At 47.2% G+C, this 22,145-nt stretch overlaps 1 protein-coding gene across 3 annotated transcripts in view; it reads right to left on the bottom strand.

Annotated features, from left to right (window-relative positions):
- Positions 1–22,145, bottom strand: part of LOC139048144 (mitotic checkpoint serine/threonine-protein kinase BUB1-like) — a 373,386-nt gene that overhangs the window by 226,932 nt on the left and 124,309 nt on the right. For 2 of the 3 annotated variants that reach the window (XM_070522663.1, XM_070522665.1), the window contains exon 8: positions 8,503–8,541. The exons of the other annotated variant lie outside the window; for it this stretch is intronic. In XM_070522663.1, the coding sequence (XP_070378764.1) occupies positions 8,503–8,541 (39 nt within the window). The remainder of the gene's footprint in view (positions 1–8,502; positions 8,542–22,145) is intronic. 3 annotated transcript variants of the gene reach the window in all.

Genomic DNA, 22,145 nt, shown 5'->3' on the forward strand with positions numbered 1-22,145 from the left:
CATCTTACGGCATTTCGTCTTACGGCACGGCGCACCGCGAGAACTGCTCAGTGACCGAGGCCGTGTCTTCTTGTCCGAAGTTATTAATGAGCTACTCGCCGCGTGCCGCACTATTCACCGCACCACTACGGCGTATCACCCACAAACTAACGGTCTAACGGAACGATTCAACCGCACCCTTGGGGACATGCTCACCATGTATGTTGCGTCGGATCATTCCAATTGGGACGATGTCCTCCCTTTTGTGACGTACGCATACAATACCGCCGTTCAGGCTACCACAGGCTTCTCACCATTTTTCCTTCTTTATGGGCGTGAACCATCCACTACCCTCGACACCGTACTACCATATCACCCGGATGCCTCTGAATTCACCCCTCTTTCCGAAGTTGCTCGCCATGCTGAAGAGTGCCGCCAACTGGCTCGCTCGTTCACGTCGGATACCCAAGGAATCCGCAAAGATCGCCACGACAACGATCAGCCCACACAGTCCTTCGCCGTGGACTCTCACGTCTGGCTTCGGCTGCCCTTCCAAGCTCCAGGCCTTAGCCCAAAGCTTGCCCCGAAATATCAAGGTCCGTACCGGATCGTCGCGTGTACTTCGCCTGTGAATTATGTGGTCGAACCGGTGACGCCATCTTCGGACAAACGCCGCCGTGGCCGCGAGACTGTTCACATCAGCCGCCTGAAGCCGTACCACGACCCCCTTATCGTAGCATCGCCTTAGGTCGCCAGGATGGCTCCTCTTCGCCCCGGGGGAAGTTGTAGCGGGTAATATGCATGTGGCACTGTAGTTGTAGTGGGTAATATGCATGTGGCACTGTGCGGACTGCCACCGCTGCGGCGCGAGACACGAGCGCGGGTTGTTGGTGCGAAGCGCTAGGACTCGTATCTAGAGCTACCTGCGATCCCTCGAACGAGCTACATAAACCCCACTTCATTACATTGAAACTACAAGCAATGAGCAGGGGACTTCAGAGATGTTCGTTAATGCTGTGTTTGCAGTAACGAGGTTTCACTGTATTGAGGTTTGACTGTACTATAAAATCCCACACAGAATATGAGGCTTTAGTTCAAAGCAATTGACTTGTATTCATTCAAAGTGTGCTGGAAAGGTGGCAGCACTTCCGATAACCCAGTCTTTTATGCTAGACATTCAGATTGACATTAATGAGGTTGACTGCTTGGTATGACAAATAGATACATCAAAAGCAGCTGGTCCTGATGAATTATCCCCAGTTCTTAAACCCGTAGGGAAAGAAAAATGAACACTGAGAAAACATTTTTTCTGTCTTAATGTGCACACACAATGAGAATGAACATAATCAATGAAGAGAACAAATACTTTGCAGCATCTTTTTCAACAATACAGGGGCAAACACACAGCAAGAAATTGGAAGTCTGCTTCACACTGAGCCACCTACGGTTTCTTTTAGAATTTGTACATTGAATGTGACCCATTGATGTACATTTCATTTATTTTACATCACATGTGAAATATCCTTACAGCTGGAGATCTTGGATCTGCCGTTCAAAAGAAAGCAAGTCACGTGCCAAACTTGTTCCTAGTTCTATGTTCTGCTCTAACCCAACAAATGATGGTTGCTGGCTGTCATTCAGTGTCAGCCAAAAATTCCTAGCCAGAAACATTGTACTCCGCACCATAATTCGGCAAGAAAATGCTTTCCTGGTATGTTGCCTCTAGGCAACATACCAGAAAAGTGACTCACTTATTCTCACAAAAATCTCACTTATTTGTGAGATTTCAAATACCTCTGGATTATTCTCTCTTCCATTATCATCGTGGGTGCCACTGGTACTCTATAAATCTCTATAGAACTCATCAGCCACTTGAACTATCTCATCCATATTAGTAATGATATTGCCGGCTTTGTCTCTTAACGCATACATCTGATTCTTGCCAATTCCTAGTTTCTTCTTCACTGTTTTTAGGCTTCCTCCGTTACTGAGAGCATGTTCAATTCTATCCATATTATACTTCCTCATGTCTGCTGTCTTACGCCTGTTGATTAACTTGGAAAGTTCTGCCAGTTCTATTCTAGCTGTAGGGTTAGAGGCTTTCATACATTGGTGTTTCTTGTCTTGATCAGATCTTTCGTCTCCTGCGATAGCTTACTGGTATCCTGTATAACGGAGTTACCACAGACTTCTATTGCACACGCCTTAATCATGCCCACAAGATTGTCGTTCATTGCTTCAACACTAAGGTCCTCTTCCCGAGTTAAAGCCGAATACCTGTTCTGTAGCTTGATCTGTAATTGCTCTATTTTCCCTCTTACCGCTATCTCATTGATCGGCTTTTTATGTGCCAGTTTTTTCTGTTCCCTCCTCAGGTTTAGGCTAATTCGAGTTCTTACCATCCTATGGTCACTGCAGTGCACCTTGCTGAGCACGTCCACATCTTCTATGATGCCAGGGTTAGCATAGAGTATAAAGCCTATTTCATTTCTTGTCTCGCCGTTCGGGCTCGTCCACGTCCACTTTCGCCTATCCCGCTTGCAGAAGAAGGTATTCATTATCCGCATATTATTCTGTTCCGCAAAGTCTACTAATAGCTCTCCCCTGCTATTCCTAGTGCCTATGCCATATTCCCCCATTGACTTATCTCCAGCCTGCTTCTTACCCACCTTGGCATTGAAGTCGCCCATCACTATAGTGTATTTCGTTTTGACTTTACCCATCGCCGATTCCACGTCTTCATAGAAGCTTTCGACTTCTTGGTCATCATGACTGGACGTAGGGGCGTAGAACTGTACGACCTTCAATTTGTACCTTGTATTAAGATTCACAACAAGGCCTGCCACCCTCTCGTTAATGGTATAGAATACCTGTATGTTACCAGCTATATCCTCATTAATCAGGAATCCGACTCCTAGTTCTCGTCTCTCCGCTAAGCCCCGGTAGCACAGGACGTGCCTGCTTTTTAGCACTGTATATGCTTCTGTCCTCCTAGCCTCACTGGGTCCTATTATATCCCATTTACTGCCCGCTAATTCCTCCAATGGCACTGCTAGACTTGCCTCACTAGATAACATTCTAGCGTTAAATGTTGCCAGGTTCAGATTCCAATGGCGGCCTGTCCGGATATGTAGGTTGTGTGTAGATTGTAATAACTTCCTATTCAGATACTGGTTGCTGAAACACTATATATGCTCATAGCACAGCTGCATGTAATACAGGCTGTCGCCTTCGAAAAATAATGGGAGAATAGAAACGAACGGTTAAATGCATTTGCTAGTAATGCTCCAGAAATCTTCATGTTGTTCAGTACTTCTGCCAAATATTGCATTTAGTTTGCACCACATGTCCCCAGTGTATTGCCTCAATGAAATCAAGTGTTTACAATAGCATCTGCTTTTAGCAACAGAAAGTTATTTAATGATGTGATTTCCATGTTCTTTGAAAGCAACAAGTGCACCAGGACATCTAGTTTGAATTAATGAAGGTATGTGAATAAAAAAGTTTTCTGTTCTCATTTTTTATTAAATGCAAAAAGTCAGTTGTTATCCATGGCTTACGAAAATTATTTGATCGTTTAAATGTTTTTTGTGGAAAGCATGAATTGTAGATGTAAACTGTTTTAAGAACCTGTCGTAGGCAACTTCTGGATCATGTTCACTCAGTGCATCATCCCAGCTTACATGTTCGAAAGATTCATGAAAAGTGGTTAATGTGAAAGAGTTAATTGATCTATAAGAAAGGTATGCTACTGGTGTAGTGATCAATAACTCTACAAGACTCATTTACAGAAATAAATGTTGGGAGATGGTCGCTGAGGCAGAAGTTAGACATCAGACTGCGCACAGCGCAACTCAACATTTCTAATGAAGAGATCAAGAAGCGTTACTGTGGTTGTTGCCAGCCACATTGGTAAGTCATTACAAAACACTAAACCAGTTGAAGCTAATAAAATGCTCCTTCAAAACTATATTCCCTAAATTTGGTGGTACGAGGTAAATTACTAGACAAGACAAAGACCAAACTTCAAAAATGAATTTCATACCTAAATTTCATTGCTGGTACATCAGTGTGATGTCATGGATTTGAAGGTATTTTTTCATGTAGGCAGCTGTGGTGCAGTAAAAAGCACCACAGGTTATCAAGTTCAGTCTCTGGCTCATCTAAAAGACAATGTGGCCCACCTGTGCCAATAAAAGCTTAACGAGGCCCAAGCAGAAAAATTCATGGCAAGCTGGTAGGTCAAGGTGGCATTACCACCCGTCTCGTTTATACGCCTTTTCTGGCTTACCAAGTCTACTCACTGTGAAAGTGGCCCTGTTTCGTATTGCAGAAGAGCAATTTACAAATGCAGCTGAACTTATTTTAAACATGAACAAATAGCAACTATGTGATAGTCAATGTTAACCGCATGTTCGCAAAAAGCATGTAGACAGGAGCATAATCTGCCTAGCCTGTCTTGCCTATTAGCGCAATGCAAACTAGTAGCAACCTCAGACGGCTGCACATACTACACAGCGGATAGTGTTCGTAACTTCCTACAAAATAGGTTCAGACTTTTAAGTAGAAAATGCCTGTGCTTCGGATGCTCATGTTTAGGCATGCTTGGTTGCTACACATAAGCACGACGCATGCTTATTGCAAATGTATGCTGTGCTAATAGAGGCAGGATTGCATTGAGAATAAGGAACACCCTAGGAGACGACACTCATCTCTGCATGCGCTTTGCAAGTAAGCATTTCACATCGACTGTCTTGCTTAATCTCTCCTTCAATAAGGCACTGCCGTACACAGAAGCCAGCGCTCGCTTGGGTATGCTAGGAATTCTGTCGGCTGCACCGTGAATGAAGCTGCACGAGGTAACCCAAGTACAGTGGAACCCCATTGATATGTTCCTTGCTGCTGGGTTTTCCTGGCTACTACATCGTATATTCGCACTAGGACTTTAAACCCATTGCCAGCTGTGTGTTATGTTCCCACTTGATGTGCCATTGTGCAATGTTCCCATGTCTTGCATTGCATTCGAACGCAGCAGTCATGCAAGTTCAACAGTGCAGAGGCAAATTAACTCTCGGAACATTACTACAAAGGTGATAAATGCATGCTTGCAGTTAAGCCTTGTCCATGGACCTGCTTCAAAACGCTGGGAGTATGCAATGGTCAGCCGCTATAAGCACGTCTCTGCACAGTTGTGCTTTTTTTTTTTTGGCCGGTTATCTGAAGTCAGTTTCGCCACATACAGCCATGTTATGCATCGAGGCATATCAAGAGTGAAAAGGGGCCTTTTTCACGCAACATAAAAGTATGTGTCCTTTGATTATACATACGTGCATGCGCCGTCTCCTTTCACAGAACAAGCACCAATACCTCTAGTAACTGTAATGGGAGCCATTTAGAGCTGTTTCTGACGTTGCTGTGGCAATTTGGGGCATTCCTCATTGTTGCATATTTCCGGCTGTTGTGTCCTGTTTCTTTCTACAATCCCTTGAAAAATGTGGGAATGAGGCTCTACTGCATTTAGCTTCCATTACACGGCTATGGCGGCCGGACAGGCCGCCATTAGAACCTGAACCTGGCAATGTTTAATGTTAGAACGTTATCTAGTGAGGCGAGTCTAGCAGTGTTATAGGAGGAATTAGAGGGTAGTAAATGGGATATAATAGGGCTCAGTGAGGTTAGGAGGACAAAAGAAGCATATACAGTGCTAAAAAGCGGGCACGTACTGTGCTACCGGGGCTTAGCGGAGAGACGAGAACTAGGAGTCGGATTCCTGATTAATAAGGAAATAGCTGGTAACATACAGGAATTTTATAGCATTAACGAGAGGGTGGCAGGTCTTGTGAAACTTAATAAGAGGTACAAATTGAAGGTGGTACAAGTCTATGCCCCTAGATGCAGTCATGATGACCAGGAAGTCGAAAGCTTTTATGAAGACGTGGAATCGGCGATGGGTAAAGTCAAAACAAAATACACTATACTGATGGGCGACTTCAATGCCAGGGTAGGCAAGAAGCAGGCTGGAGACAAGTCAGTGGGGGAATATGTCATAGGCTCTAGGAATAGCAGAGGAGAGTTATCAGTAGAGTTTGCAGAACAGAATAATATGCGGATAATGAATACCTTTTTCCGCAAGCGGGTTAGTCGAAAGTGGACGTGGAAGAGCCCGAATGGTGAGACTAGAAATGAAATCGACTTCATACTCTGCGCGAACCCTGGCATCATACAAGATGTAGACGTGCTCAGCAAAGTACGCTGCAGTAACCATAGGATGGTAAGAACTCGAATTAGCCTAGACTTGAGGAGGGAACGGCAGAAACTGGTACACAAAAAGCCAATCAATCAGTTAGCTGTAAGAGGGAAAGTAGAGGAATTCCGGATCAAGCTACACAACAGGTATTCGGCTTTAACTCAGGAAGAGGACCTTAGTGTTGAAGCAATGAACGACAATCTCATGGGCATCATTAAGGAGTGCGCAATGGAAGTCGGTGGTAACGCCGTTAGACAGGAAACCAGTAAGCTAGGGCAGGAGACAAAAGATCTGATCAAGAAACGCCAATGTATGAAAGCCTCTAACCCTACAGCTAGAATAGAACTGGCAGAACTTTCCAAGTTAATCAACAGGCGTAAGACAGCAGACATAAGGAAGTATAATATGGATAGAATTGAACATGCTCTCAGTAACGGAGGAAGCCTAAAAACAGTGAAGAAGAAACTAGGAATTGGCAAGAATCAGATGTATGCGTTAAGAGACAAAGCCGGCAATATAGTTACTAATATGGATGAGATAGTTCAAATGGCTGAGGAGTTCTAGAGAGATTTATACAGTACCAGTGGCACCCACGACGATCGTGGAAGAGAGAATAGCCTATAAGAATTCGAAATCCCGCAGGTAACGCCAGAAGAAGTAAAGAAAGCCTTAGGAGCTATGCAAAGGGGGAAGGCAGCTGGGGAGGATCAGGTAACAGCAGATTTGTTGAAGGATGGTGGTCAGATTGTTCTAGAGAAACTGGCCACACTGTATACGCAATGCCTCATAACCTCGAGCGTACCGGAATCTTGGAAGAACGCTAACATAATCCTAATCCATAAGAAAGGGGACGCCAAAGATTTGAAAAATTATAGACCAATCAGCTTACTGTCAGTTGCCTACAAACTGTTTACTAAGGTAATCGCAAATACAATTGGGAACACCTTAGACTTCTGTCAAGCAAAGGACCAGGCAGGATTCCGTAAACGCTACTCAAAAATAGACCATATTCACACTATCAATCAGGTTATAGAGAAATGTGCGGAATATAACCAACCCTTATATATAGCTTTCATTGATTACGAGAAAGCGTTTGATTCTGTCAAAACCTCAGCAGTCATAGAGGCATTACGGAATCGGGGTGTAGACAAGCTGTATGTAAAAATACTGAAAAATATCTATAGCGGTTCCACAGCCACCGTAGTCCTCCATAAAGAAAGCAACAAAATCCCAATAAAGAATTAAAGGCGTCAGGCAGGAAGATACGATCTCTCCAATGCTATTCGCAGCGTGTTTACACGACGTATTCAGAGACCTGGATTGGGAGAATTGGGGATAGAAGTCAATGGAGAATACCTTAGCAACTTGCGATTCACTGATGATATTGCCTTGCTTAGTAACTCAGGAGACCAATTGCAATGCATGCTCACTGACCTGGAGAGGCAAAGCAGAAGGGTCTGCTTCTGAAAATTAATCTGCAGAAAACTAAAGTAATGTTTACCAGTCCCGGAAGAGAACAGCAGTTTACGATAGGTAGCGAGGCACTGGAAGTGGTAAGGGAATACATCTACTTAGGGCAGGTAGTGACCATGGATCCGGATCATGAAACTGAAATAACCAGAAAAATAAGAATGGGCTGGGGTGCGTTTGGCAGGCATTCTCAAATCATGAACAGCAGGTTGCCACTATCCCTCAAAAGGAAATTGTATAACAGCTGTGTGTTACCAGTACTCACATATGGAGCAGAAACCTGAAGCTTACGAAAAGGGTTCTGCTGAAATTGAGGACGACGCAACGAGCTATGGAAAGAAGAATGATCGGTGTAACGTTAAGGGATAAGAAAAGAGCAGATTGGGTGAGGCAACAAATGCGGGTAAATGACATCTTAGTTGAAATCAAGAAAAAGAAATGGGCATGGGCCGGACATGTAATGAGGAGGGCAGATAACCGATGGTCATTAAGGGTTACGGACTGGATTCCAAGAGAAGGGAAGCGTAGCATAGGGCGGCAGAAAGTTAGGTGGGCGGATGACATTAAGACGTTTGCAGGGTCAACATGGCCACAATTAGTACATGACCGGGGTAGTTGGAGAAGTATGGGAGAGGCCTTTGCCCTGCAGTGGGCGTAACTAGGCTGATGATGATGATGACACGGCTATCATCCTTGACATTCTGTAACACTTCTATACATGAAAAATAATTTGACATGCACTTGAGCCATATCACAGGTCTTTGTCAACACGCGAACAAACCATTCATCGCGTTTTCCATGCTCACCTGAGGGCTTGCCGCGAGCCTGGGATCAGGGCAGGAGTGCTGCAAGAAAGCACAAGGTGGTCTCAATATCAACGTGTGCCTGCTGCAGTATCTCCGAGACCATTTCAAGCTGAACATAAATTCAATATGAGTATGGCAGCGCAAAACAGGAAGAGAACACCCCCCCCCCCCCTTATTTAATGCCCCATGGGGTACTTAAGGGAAAATAAATTATGATGATCTAATTTCTTGGTCGCGATTGGCTCCTTTGCACAAGCTGCGAGAGGGAACCAATAGGGCCTTGGTGCAGGTGACTTTGGGCATGCAGAAGGCGGTGCAGTGTAATATTTGTCTGTTCCGTTGTGGACTACTTCCACAATGCAGCAGCCACCATGGCCACAGTGCCAAGGCAGCACTGCCGGCCGCCACCAACAACACGCCAGTGCATTACGGAGGAAAAAGACCACTCACTTGGTGCAAATAGGCCCCCCAAATAAAACTACATTCTTTTACCTTGCCACTCGAGTCAGCAATAGAGGGCAGGTGAGGAGGTCCGGGGCTTATCTGCTTCTCCCTGTTGGTGGAGCAAAGTCGTGCGGTTGCACTGCCGCCGTTTCCGTGGAAACGCATGCACGTGCGCCCGCACTCTGTTGGCTGCGCGTTTGTTTCCTCGGTTTGTTTTCACTGGGGCCAGCGCAATGACAGTTGCTCTCTGTCCCAGTGATCGTATATCCGGCAATAGCGACTATCAACATGCTGCGCACGATTGGATCCATCAAAAACAACAATCCGAAGGATGAGGGAAGGTGCATGCCGTGAGAAGGACAGGCCACGAGCACCGCTGCAAGTGCGCTCCCCACCAGTCACACCCAGGGCCCGGCACGGAGGAAAAGGGTGCGCACAGGTGGCACGCATAGCTGGCAACCGAGAGCGTCAGCATGAAAGGAGCCGCTGCGAGCGAGCACATGCCCCTTGCCAGTTTGCTCCAAGTGGAGAAGTTTATCGGAGTGCCTCGAGTAACCCGATTTAAAATGTATGCATTTGGGTCGGAACTTGGGAGAACTGGGGAACAAAGCAATAATTAGACTAAAGCAGCTTTATTATGTATTAAGAGTTTACGGTATGTATAAAGGGGTACATACAATGCATCGAAGGGGGACACGAGTCGATAAACCATGGGAAAATATTTGAAAATGTCATTTTTGGATTCTACAGCGGCCAATGCATGATCATGGAAATTTTCACCTATCTTGGATTAATGGTTTAGCTGCCATACCATTCCATTCTAAATTTAATTAGGGGCTTTGCGAGCCAAAACCACGATATTGCCACGTGCATTTATTTCTACCTCACCATTCATGTGTGTTATCACTTTTTTGTCTATGCACAGTGACGTGTGCGGCGTCGTTGAACGCATCTCGATCGTGGACACGTCTCGAATATTCCGCGACGCAACGCACAAATAAAGGACCGCCCCTTGCGCTGGCCGAGTCTGACCGCTGCCGTACACACTTGCCGTTTTTGCCGTCGCCAAGTTCGTTCGCTTGCTCTCGGGCACGAGTTTGCCCAATGAACTGCCGCCGTAGAGTCCCCTTCTGTCTGTCTGCGTGCCAACCGGCTCGCCGTCACCTTCGTGACATTGTCATCATGAAACAAAGTGATGGGTGACTCCAGGTTAAATTTGACCATCAGGGGTTTGTTAACGTGCATCTAACGCACAGTACACGGGCGTATCTGCAATGAGACATGCGACTAAACACGCCACGCCATTGGCAGATTGAACGTTGCGAGGTGAAGAGGAGGTTGAAGAGTCTCGACGATCCGTAGACGGTGTTACCCTGACTACTGAGCTACATACAACCTTGTAGCTGTATATATTGTAAATACGTATATTTTCTCGGGCGTGCAAAACTCGGCACAAAAGAATGTTAAATTCTGTTTGCTACAACGCATAAATTCAGCAAGCAGAAGCAGAAACAAAAGGTGTTCCATTTTTGGAAGTACAGTAAAACCTCGTTAATTCGAAGTCATCGGGACCACAAAAAATCTTCAGATTAAGCGGGTTTTCGGATTAACAGATCACACAAAAAAATGTAACTCAGGCAAAAAATTTCCCTGCAGGAATGCGCTACCTTTATTCTGCAATCTTCGGATTACTTAACGTAATCAGAACGCTGCTTGTGCAGCAAGCACAAGCAGCGTCAAGAAGCGGAAGAACCTGGACTTTGCGACAAAGCTGAAAGCCATTCAGCGTGATGAGGCGGGCAAGAAAAGTGCGACGGTGGCAGATGACTTCGGGAATCCTCGGAGCACTCTAAGCACCTTGTTAAAAAACAAGGCGGACATAAAGTCAAAATCGGCGGAGCAACGAACGTCGGGAGCTTGTCGTGTGCCCACTCCTGCCCACGAGAAAGTTGAAAAGGCCATCTATGCGTGGGGTTTAGAGGCGCAGGCTAAGAACATTCCGGTGCATGGCCCAATGCTAATGGCTAAAGCTAAATGGTTTGCTGCTGCACTCGGTAATGACAACTTCGCCGACAACACAGGGTGGCTGCAGAGGTTTAAGAACCGCCACAAGATAGTTGGCAAAAGCATTTCTGGGGAAAGCGGAGCCGTCATCAGCCAGGATATCCAGCAGTGGATTTCGAAGGAATGGCCGGAAATTTGCGCGAAGTTTTCACCCGTGGAAATCTTCAACGCCGATGAGACCGGGTTGTTTTGGCAGATGCTGCCCAGCAAGACGCTCGATGTCCGGGGCAGCACGTGTCACGGGGGCAAGATGAGCAAACTCCGCGTGAGCGTTCTGCTCGCTGCAAACATGGATGGCTCTCAAAAGCTCCAGCCCTTTGTGATCGGCAAAGCAAGGGCACCGCGCTGCTTCGAAAACTGTAAGCAGCTCCCCGTTCGCTACACCTTCAATAAGAAGGCGTGGATGACGCGTCAGCTGTTTACAGAATGGCTGCAAGCGTGGGACGCCGAACTGGGCAAGTCGGGGCGTCACGCTTGCCTTCTCGTCGATAATTGCTCGGCCCATCACACCACCTGCGAGCTCGAAAACATCGCGCTCAAGTTTCTGTCCGCGAACACGACAGCGAAGTTGCAGCCGCTCGACCAGGGCATCATTAAAGGGAAGCTGAAACGGTTTTCAATTTCCATGAATTGCTGGGATTGGGAAGAACAGACGTAATAATTTACGGTTCCGAATTTTTTTTCTTCGTTTTGGTAATATAAGGGGCGGAAATCACTTTCTAAATCACCCCCGCGGACACGGCCCCATCGCTTCCCGGAGCGCCGGGTGAGGTGGTTGCCAGAGGAGAGAACCGGCGAGAGTGACGTCACTGGCGGAGACCGAGCTGCCGGACCGGCGTGCTGGCATGCGCTGGCATGCCTCTTTCCACCCTGCACTTTACTGAACGACGCTACGAGAGATTTGCCGCCGCCGCTGCTCACGTTTGTTTTGCGATTTTCGTAAACTGTTCTTTCCTTCTGTGCTGCGTGAGGGCCTACAGCCAAGGGCGCCCAACATGCCCTCGTTCTGTGCAGCATTTGGCTGCGCGAACACACGCGGGCGAGACGATGTGGTGTTTCACAGGTTCCCGAAGCACAAGAAGCTTGCAGCGCAGTGCGGTGAGGAGAGATAAGTTCGTGCCAACGAAATCAACTGTGCTGTGCTCGGACCGTTTCCGCGATAGCCGGATAGCCTTACGACAAATGCGGAAACGCGTTGTGGCTAGCGTTGCTATACTCCGTTTCATACATCAGGTGCAACGCTGTAGAGGCTTGAGATACTTCTTGCACTGGCTGCGTTCGCACTTAGAAAAAGTTCGGTGTTTCTTGACCCGATTTTTTAGAAAACTTTTCATATATAAGCTCAGTTCTGAATGAAAAAAAAAAAGAATTTACCCATAGAAACAATCCGTGTACTTATACGGCTGCTAACACGTTCTTTTAAATCAATTTTCTTTTCGGCATTCTTTAATTGCAGCCCGTCGCGGCAGCTTCACGTGCATGCTCGCGTGAGCAAATGCCGCTGGCACGCTGCGAACCATAGACGGAAACGCACGCAGTAATACATTTTGGTAACCGGACTTCGTGCGTAGCTTCCACAGCGTTGCACCTGAGGTATAAATTGGAGTATAGGCTTGCCTAGTGACATTCGACGTACGGTTGCAGTTATCATGTTTACCACACGGCGGTGCTAAAACTGCCTAATATCTTTATGTCAACACTAGCATGGAGCGTGCATACCGATTCTTGATCGAGCCACAATCGCAAAGTCGTCGAACCATATTCTGAATATTGCACATATAATCCCCCTGACCATCTCGATCTGGATGTGTATGATAAGCAACTTACATGACTGTACCTCGCAGCACTGCATGTACGCGCTTTGAAACGCGGCACTTATGTTCGCGATCGTGTATCAACGCTCAGAAAACCACGGTACTTTAGACAAGCAGTGGCAAGGTGCTTGACATCACGGAATTGTACCCGTGTTTACAATCTAATGAGAAGTTAGTGCTTCGGCATTCTTCCAGCAGCAAGTTCCCAGTGACACTTTAGCGCATTTTTTCTCCCGTCATTGGAACGTGCAGCTACATGAAAAAAAAAGCATACGTAACAGCTAAGATTTCCAACGCGCGAGAAGGTGCACACATCGCTCTCGCTTTTGGCACACTCAACATCGTCGTTGCCGCCGTTGCCGCCATGGTTTTTCGTATCGGCTGTCGGTTCAAACATGTACGGCGAAAATACAAGCTGTCCGAGACTGCGAGAACGATCCATAATGCTTACAACTCAGCTATGAAGCCAGAACAGAACAGTGTGCTACGCTCTGAAACGGCGGCGCCGAGCGGCGACTGCTGCCATTGACGTCACAGCGGCTCCGACCAATCACGGGAAACAGCGGCGTTCGCGCGATACCCTGAGGCGCTGGTGCGCATTTTCATGAAAAAACAGACGCTTGCGCTTGTTTCCGCCCTTTTTGAACGAGATATTCGTGTTCAGGGGACTCAAAACTGTAGAATGCCGCAGAGAACTCATTTTTTTCGAAAAGTGTTTCAGCTTCCCTTTAAGTCGTTCAAAGTCGGCTACAGGAAGCGACTCATTGATAGGCTTTTGGTGAACCTCCGCATGGGCACCGAGCTTAAGGTTGACCTGCTGGGGGCCATTCACATGATGACGGGCACCTGGAGAGACGTGAAGCAGGATACCGTGGCCAACTGCTTCCGAAAGGCAGGCCTTGTGACGGCCAAACTTCCCGAAACCTGCGAAGACGGCGACGAGTGCATGGACGACGCGTTTCGCGCGTTGTCGTCCCTTTTCCCGGCTGCCGTTCCAGCCGAAGTGTCTGCGGACGATTATGTGAACGGTGACAGCAATGTTGAGGCTGTTGCGAGCCTCGCCGACGAGAACATTGTAGCTGCAGTCGCAGGGACCCAGGCCGACAGCTCGAGTGGCGACGAAGATCGTTTGGATGAGGGGGTGGCTACACGCTCGTACTCCGCCGCTGAAGTGGCGGCCGCGTTCAGCTTGATTCGCCGAAGTTGCGGCGACATGGAAGGAACCGGGCTTTCGCACCCGAACAGCCTAGATAAGATCGAGGTTGGCGTCCTTAATTTCATTTGCAAGGCGAAGAAGCAGACCAACATAAGCGATTTTTTTAAGGCAAATAAAGCATTACGTTGCGTCGTGTGTGTGGAAATAGTTGTCATTTTTGAATGCGCCGATCGGTAGGTCATCGTCCGCCACAGGTCGGCTCTGGGCCTGTATTTTTTATATCGAATTTTTAATATATCGAATTAATTCGTGATCCCCTTTGAGTTCGATGTATCCGTGTTTGACTGTATAGCCCCCCGAGGAGGTCGACGGAGTATTCCCTACCGTTGTCATAGCAAAGGAGCATGCGCTTGAGCAGGTAGTGGCAGTAAATCTTTCTCGTGTGGTGAATGACACACCTTGGTTCATTGGCTGCGAGATCAACGTGGTGTTCATCATTCATCATCATCATCATTGATTTACCCTTAAAGGTCCTTGGCTTAGGGCATTACATAAGAGGGGGGGGAGCAGTCGTTACATATACAATGGTCGGTAACAACAAAAAAGCAATACAAAGTGCAGGGTTCATGTTCAACATTAACATCATCAGAAGCATCAACACTAAGACAGACACAGCGGCTCAAGAACTTGGAAACAAAACAAAAAACATGCATACACATTAAAAACACGGCAAAATAACTCAGCCCTTGAAATGTGCTGTTAATAAGTGCCTGAATTTACTAGATTCTACAGTTGCCGACCGATTTCCTGGACTCCAAAAATTCGGACATGCCCGATTATTCAGTCAGCTTCGCGGCACCGCCATTCTCCCCATAGACCATAATGTATAACAACTGCCGAAAGTTCGGAAACCTTGCAATCTCTCGTCTGATTTTTCGGACACTCCTTGAGCCAACTCGGTCGAGAGCACCATGCACCGACTGACCGGTGCATGGTTCGACTTGCTGAACGCCGTTTTTGTTTTGAACGGAGCTTCCTTGCTGCCCCACGAAGTGGCACTACTGGAAATGCCCGCTCAACATCATCGTTTCTGCAACGCCTCCTAGGAGGCGTTGGTTTCTGCCTCGTTCCGACCCACGATAGTGCCACGTGCATTAATTTCTACCTCACCATTCATATGTGTTATCACTTTTTTGTCAACGCACAGTGACATGTGCGGCGTCGTTGAACGCATCTCGATCGTGGACACGTCTCGAATATTCCGCGACGCAACGCACAAATAAAGGACCGCCCCTTACGCTTGCCGAGTCTGACCGCTGCCGTACGCACTTGCCGTTTTCGCCGTCGCCAAGCTCGTTCGCTTGCTCTCGGGCACGAGTTTGATGCGGTGGGGTCTAGTTTGCTAAGTTCTCCGCGTCTCCTAATTTCCAGAATTTAGCAGATGCAGAGGGGTCTAGTTTCACGTGCAGGTCGTGCGAGGGCGTCAGGGAAGCCATCCAAAAACTGGAAGGGATTTGGGTGGCTAAGTTCGAAGAGCTTAAGGCAAACCTGAGGGAGGAGCAGGAGAAGCGGGTAGCACTGCAGCCGAAAGTTAAAAATTTCGTCAAGGTGGAGGCTGCCCAGGCCGCGCAGTTAGTAAGGACTGTGGCCGAGCTTCAGGAAGAGAAAGAAAGGAGCGCCGAACTGAAAAAGCGGCTCGATGCACTTGAGACGCGGGCAGCGGAGAATGTCGAGTCAGGACACCAAAGCGGTGGCAAAGACTCAGAAAGTAGGGTAGACCCTACAGGTGAAGTGGGAGGCAGGGAGCCAAAGCAAGCAGTCGCCAGCTCGCCGCCAGTGAATCGGCGTAGCTATAGTGAAGCAGCGCAACACGCCCCGAGTGAGGCGACGCTGCAGCCACAGGAAGCTGGAAAGAGCGGCACCTACCTTGAGGCCACACGGAAAAAGCAGGAGCCCAGGGGACAATGCCCTTTGTCGATTCAGAATCACGCGGAAAAGGACACAGGGAAGTAGGGAGAAGTAGGAGAGGGTGAAAGTGTGATTATCGCTGGCGACTCAAACATGGCTGGGTGCTCAAAAGCAATTGTGGAGAGGGTGAAAGGCGACAAAAGAGTGGCGGTAGGCACATTTCCAGGGCGGACACTGAGTTCTGTCATGGAGCGAGCAAAAGAAAAGCAACCTTGTCGTAGTAGCAGGTGGGCTACATGACGTCCTAAACAGGAAAGGGCCAGGACTAGCCCAGCGCTTGGTGAAGGGGGTGGACGACTTCCGCGAGCTATGCCCTAAAGTGCAGATCATGGTGTGCACGGTACCGGAGGTGCCTGTGCGTGACAGTCACGTACAAAGAGCCGTAATGGCTACCAATGAGGCAATATGGAAAATGAGCCGAGAGAAGGGCTTCGAGGTAGTCGAAGTAAACAGGGAAGTGAGAAGTTGTGGTGGTTTTCAACGAGATGGGATCCACTTCAATTACAGGCTAGCACGAGAAGTGGGCTGGCGACTTGGGGGTCGTGCTGTTGCTTTTTTAGGGGGCCCGCGGGCGCTCAGGAAGTCAGAGTAGGTAGTAATGAAGAAGGTTCCCTAGGGGAACATCAGAAGAGCATCGCCGGCGATAACAGAAAAAGGAGGAAAGCAAGAACAAGAGCTCGCCATGCAATAGGCTACATAAACATGCAGGGCGGCAGAAGAAAGGGAAAGTGGGCAGAGATTGAGGAGCAGTTACATAGATAACAAATAGGGGTGTATGCGGTTACAGAGACGCACCTTAGAGACTCAGAAGACCCGCCAGTTATTGAGAATTATGTATGGGAAGGGTGCAACAGAACTAAGTCGGAAAGAAAGGGAGGGGGAGTCGGAATGCTCATCCATCAGGGAGCCAAATGGAAAAGAGTAAATTCACAATGTCAAGAGCATCTTTGGTTATCAGGTACAATGAGTGGGAAAGAAACTTGGCTAGGAGTTACGTATTTGTGGACCGGAAAAAATTGCGCAGAGAAGAATAAAGAGTTAGTGGGATACATAAGCGCTGATATTAAGGGTTTTGGGAATGGTGCTGAAATTGTCCTATTAGGTGACATGGATGCAGACATAGAGGATTTAGATGGCTATACCGACAATAACGGGAAGTCAATGATAGACCTTTGTGAGCAACATAACCTCATTATCGTGAACACTGTTAGATATGGGGCTGTTTCCTGTGCCTACTTCGAGTTCCCCAGACCACATTGAATCGCACAGCTAATTGAGAAGTGCAGAAAACACGGAAAGCACATTCCAGAGGAGCGCCCGAGCAAAAAAGTTGAAGGCCACAAGTTCGCACGCCGCCGGTGGAGCTATTCAATGCTTGAGTTTTCCAGAAAACGAAGGGATAGCCCGGCATTGTTGCAAGGAAAGTGGGTCCCGAAACAAGACGGCTGCGATGTACCGGGAAGGCCTGGCAGCATCGCCCCCACCTGGCTTTTCTGACGGCAAGTTGCTAGTCAGCAAGGCAAGGGGGATCAAGCGATCAAGCAAGGGGGACCAGGCGGCGACTCTCTCCAGCTGGTGTGGCACCGCGGCACGGGCGCCAACCATTGGCCGAAAATGGCGTCATCTGAGCGAACTCTCCCATTGGTCGAACATGACGCGACTTCCAGTGCTCGAAGGGTTTAAAAGAAGCATTCCAGAGAGACCAGAGCATTCCCTGATTCACCTCTCTCGAACTTCTTGCCGCGGGCCGCAGCGTCCGAGTGGCTGCCGGCCCGTAATGACTGTACGACTGTTACTTGACTCTCACCTCTCTGTATATAATGGAAAATAAACCCTGCCAAGTTTGTTTTCATCCCGAAGTCCGTCCTCAACCCCTACAACACAGGGCCTAAGTGTGAATGACAGATCACGTGAGAAGTAGGAAACCGGCAATCGACCATTGATTACTGCCTGATGACAGAAGAAATTCATGATAAGTTGAGAGAAATGGTCATCAATGAGGAATGGTTTGGCAGCATAGGGAGTGACCATAAACGCATCATTTTGAAAATGGGATATGTAGTTGGGAAAGAGAGCAAGGAAAGCAAAATGGCCAGTCCAAATTTGAACGCTGAACAAATAGCAAATACAGTCACTAGAGTTGAGGAAGAACTTGGCAAGTGGCCAAGTAAGGAGTGGGAATATGGTGAGCTTCTAAGTGTAATGACAGAAATACGGAAAGAGAAACAACATGTTCGTTGGAAAGGAAAAAAGAAACCGAAAAGCTGGTGGAACAAGGAGATACGAGAAGCGATTGCCAAACAACAGAAAGCATCTCGAGAGCACAGGCAGGCAAAGAAGGCGCAGTTGCCACAGGATGAAATAACCAGTAAATGGGAAATATACCGGGAGAAAACGTCTATGGTTCAAATACTGTTGCAAGCCAAATTAAAAGGTGAAAGTGAACATTGGTTGTCAGAAATACGTGAGAAAAAGAAGGCCGCACCTAGAATATTTTGGAATCACATAAAATTATTAGGCAGGAAGTCAACAACAATACAACAGCATATCCTAGATGAAGATGAAAAATGATTGGAAGGAGAAGCGGCAATAAGTTACATCCGAAACGCAACAGCCGAATCCTTCCAAGGCAATGACGAGGTTGTACTTGATGAAAAAAAGAGCATGAAAGAGACCCAAGTGGAAAAGGAGCTGGTGCTGACAAATTTAAACTGGAAGAAAGCGGAAGAGAAAATTCCTAAGCGCACAGCCACAGGGCTAGACGAGGTTCCCGTTAGGCTGATAAATGAACTGGGACCAAAAAGTAAGGAAGCTCTGGTGAAAGCAGTGGAAAAAACTTTAAAAGATAGACAAATACCAGACAGTTGGCGACAAAGTAGAATGAATTTAATTTATGAAGGTAAGGGGGAGAGAGACAGAATTCACTCATATAGACCGTTGACCATTACATTGGTAATATACAGGCTAGCAATGCAGGCAATCAAATTAAAGCTTCATGCATGGCCAGAGAATAATGCCATTTTGGGAGAGCTTCAGAATGGCTTTAGAATAGGTAGGCGTTTGGATGATAACTTGTTTGTTTTTACTCACTGTATCGAAATATCAAAAGCAGAAAGCAGACCGACGTATGTGGCCTTTTTGGACAATTACAGGAGCATACGACAACGCGGACCGCAACATTTTGTGGGATATTCTGGAAGGGGAAGGCTAGGTAACGATTGTCTACAGCTTTTGAAAGAGATTTACCTAGAAAATACAGTTTGCATTGAATGGGAAGGGATGAGAAGTGCGGAGAAAGTTCAAATCAACAAGGGACAGAGGCAGGGGTGCCCTTTATCTCCGCTGCTGTTTATGATGTACATGGTGAGGATGGAGAGGGCGCTAGAAGGAAGTAATATCGGGTTTAATCTCTCATACAAACAAGCAGGTACAGTAATAGAGCAGCAACTCCCAGGTTTATTTTATTCGGACGACATTGTGTTGCTCGCTAACAAGCAAAGTGATTTGCAACGTCTGGCTAAAATCTGTGGACAGGAAGGCAACAATTTAGGTTTGAAATTTAGTGTTAGAAAATCAGGTGTTATGATATTCAATGAAAACAGTGAACAGACAGTGGAGATACAGGGCCAAGAAATACCTCGGGTAACAGAACATAAATACCTTGGTATATGGATAAACGAAGGCAATGGATATATGGAAACACAGGAAAAAACCATAACAGTCAAGGGGATGAGAAACGCAGCCATAATGAAGCACAGAGCGCTATGCGGATACAATAGGTACGAGGCCCTCCGAGGTATGTGGAAAGGGGTAATGGTTCCAGGACTTACTTTTGGAAATGCGGTTGTTTGCTTTAAATCAGGGGTACAATCAGAGCTCGACGGGAACCAAAGGTCAGTGGGTCGCCTCGATTTGGGCGCTCACGGGAAGACTACAAATGAAGCTGTGCAGGGGGATATGGACTGGACTAGTTTTGAAGTGAGGGAAGCTAGCAGTAAAATTGAGTATGAAGAACGGCTGAGGAATATGGAAGAAAGTAAATGGGCTGGGAGAGTGTTCAGGTATCTGTACAGGAAAAACATTGATTCACAATGGAGGAAAAGAACTAGGAAGCTTACCAGCAAGTATGCGGCCTGTAGGGTGGGCAACACAGCAACAAAGAAGGTCAAGCGGAAAGTCAGAGAGGCTGAATTAATCTCATGGGTGGCGGCAATGGAAAAGAAACCTGCCGTGAGTAACTACTTAAGAGGAAAAAAACGAAATCAGGAAAGAAACTTTTTATGATAACTCAAAGTGAAGCTCATTACTTTTCGAAACGAGATTGGGATGCCTTAGAACACGCACCATATAAAGCGAAATATAAGAAGAAGTATGTGCTTGCTGCGGTAAAGGTAGGGAAACGACGAAGCATATTTTATTAGAATGTGAAGACGTCTACCCAGCGGTCGATTTAGGCACCACTGGCCTCCTTGAAGCCCTTGGGTTCAGCAGGAGCAGTGGTAAAGCAAACAGGTCCGCAATAGACGTTAGTAAGAGAAGATTGAAGGATTGATGGAAGAAAAGTAGAGCAACGACAAAAGACGGAGACGTACAAAAACACAGTTCGCAATAGGGGATCAGAAAATTTGGACGTGGTAGTTCATAGTGTGTTTCCTTTTTCGTTTCTTTTTTCATTGGTTAACCTAGGTAGGATACTAGGCAGCATAGTAGCGAGAGCTTGGTGGCGCAACCCACCGCCCCATTCCAAAGGAGACGGTCATAACATGAGTGCGTCATAACATGAGTGCGTGAAAATAAAGGATTTCATTTTTTTTTTCTTAATGTGCTTCTTCGGACACCTGTTTATTCGGACATTTCCGCAGTCCCCGTGAGGTCCGAATAAACGGTCAGCGACTGTATTTCAGTAACTATGGAATCGGGTAAGTCATTCCACAATGTAATAGAGCTAGGTAAAAAAGATTTATTAAATGAGTTTGTGGAGCCATGTATGCGCTGCAAACTTAAAGAGTTGAAAAGACGGCGTGAGGTGCGAAGCGGCGGGTGTAATGCAGAATTTCTTAGCTGTGGGAAGGTATGGTACAATTTGTGAAATAGGCAAAGCTGTGAAATTTTAGGCCGAAGTGCCAGGGGTCGAAGATAAAGGGATGCTTTGATAAGAGTTATACTGTGTCGTTTGTCATACTGCGATGTGATAAAACAGGCCGCGCGATTTTGGATGGCTTCAAGCTGATCGATTAGATAGTTCTGATGGGGATACCAGATCGCCAAGGCATATTCGAGTTTCGAACGGATGAATGTTACATAGGCGAGTTGACGGACTGAACGGGGTGAAAAAGCGAGGGATCATCTGAAAAACCCAAGCAACTTGGAAGCATTTGTACAAAGTTTTGCAATGTGCTCAGACCATGTTAGTTTGTTGTTCACGATGATTCCAAGATACCTTGTGGGGGTTCCACTCTGTGTGCGGCTAGGGCTGAAGGCGAGCTCCGGATCTAGCCCCACGCAGTCGCTCCGTGGTACTCCCAACCCGTAGCGCAGGAATCGCGGCTACGCCGGGTTCAGACGAATAAGGCAAACAGCGGTGTCAACGGTAACAACGTTTATTGCTATTTGCAATCTCAAACACTCGCAGAGGGACGTCCTCTCAGTAAAAGTAGTAAAAGGCTTGCCTCGTTGCCTGGGTGGGTCACACAAACGAGGTCACTCACGGGATGCGGCAGATGCAGTCCAGGCGGTCCAAGGCATCGGCGTCCCGAGAGAGGGAGTATCCCTCGGTCGCGCGCTTTTATGCCTTTTTACCTTGTTGCGAGGGGATGTCCTCCTCGCCCGCCGGATACGTTTCCCTTTCCCGTGAGCCGCATAGGAGAAGGGGAGTACGCACATCATGAGAGCGACGAAGAAACGGAGGGCGCGTAGTGCCTCTCTCCCTTGTCTACGCCGGCACGACCCGTCGCCACGTGCGAACGGGTTGTGCACGACGGCGCGCCTCGTCGCCACGTGCGAACGGGTCGCCGCGGGTACGCGGGAGGAAATGGAGGCGAGTGCTCCCCACAACCTGTATGATTCTGTTTCAGAGTGGTGTAGAATTTAATGAATACGGATAGCTGAGGTTAATTCGCTTCCTTGATACATGCATGAACTTACATTTGGAAATGTTCAGTTGCATAACCATGACATACACCAGGTTTCTATGAGAT

The sequence above is a fragment of the Dermacentor albipictus genome, chromosome 7 (assembly GCF_038994185.2).
Source record: "Dermacentor albipictus isolate Rhodes 1998 colony chromosome 7, USDA_Dalb.pri_finalv2, whole genome shotgun sequence".
NCBI lineage: Eukaryota > Metazoa > Arthropoda > Arachnida > Ixodida > Ixodidae > Dermacentor > Dermacentor albipictus.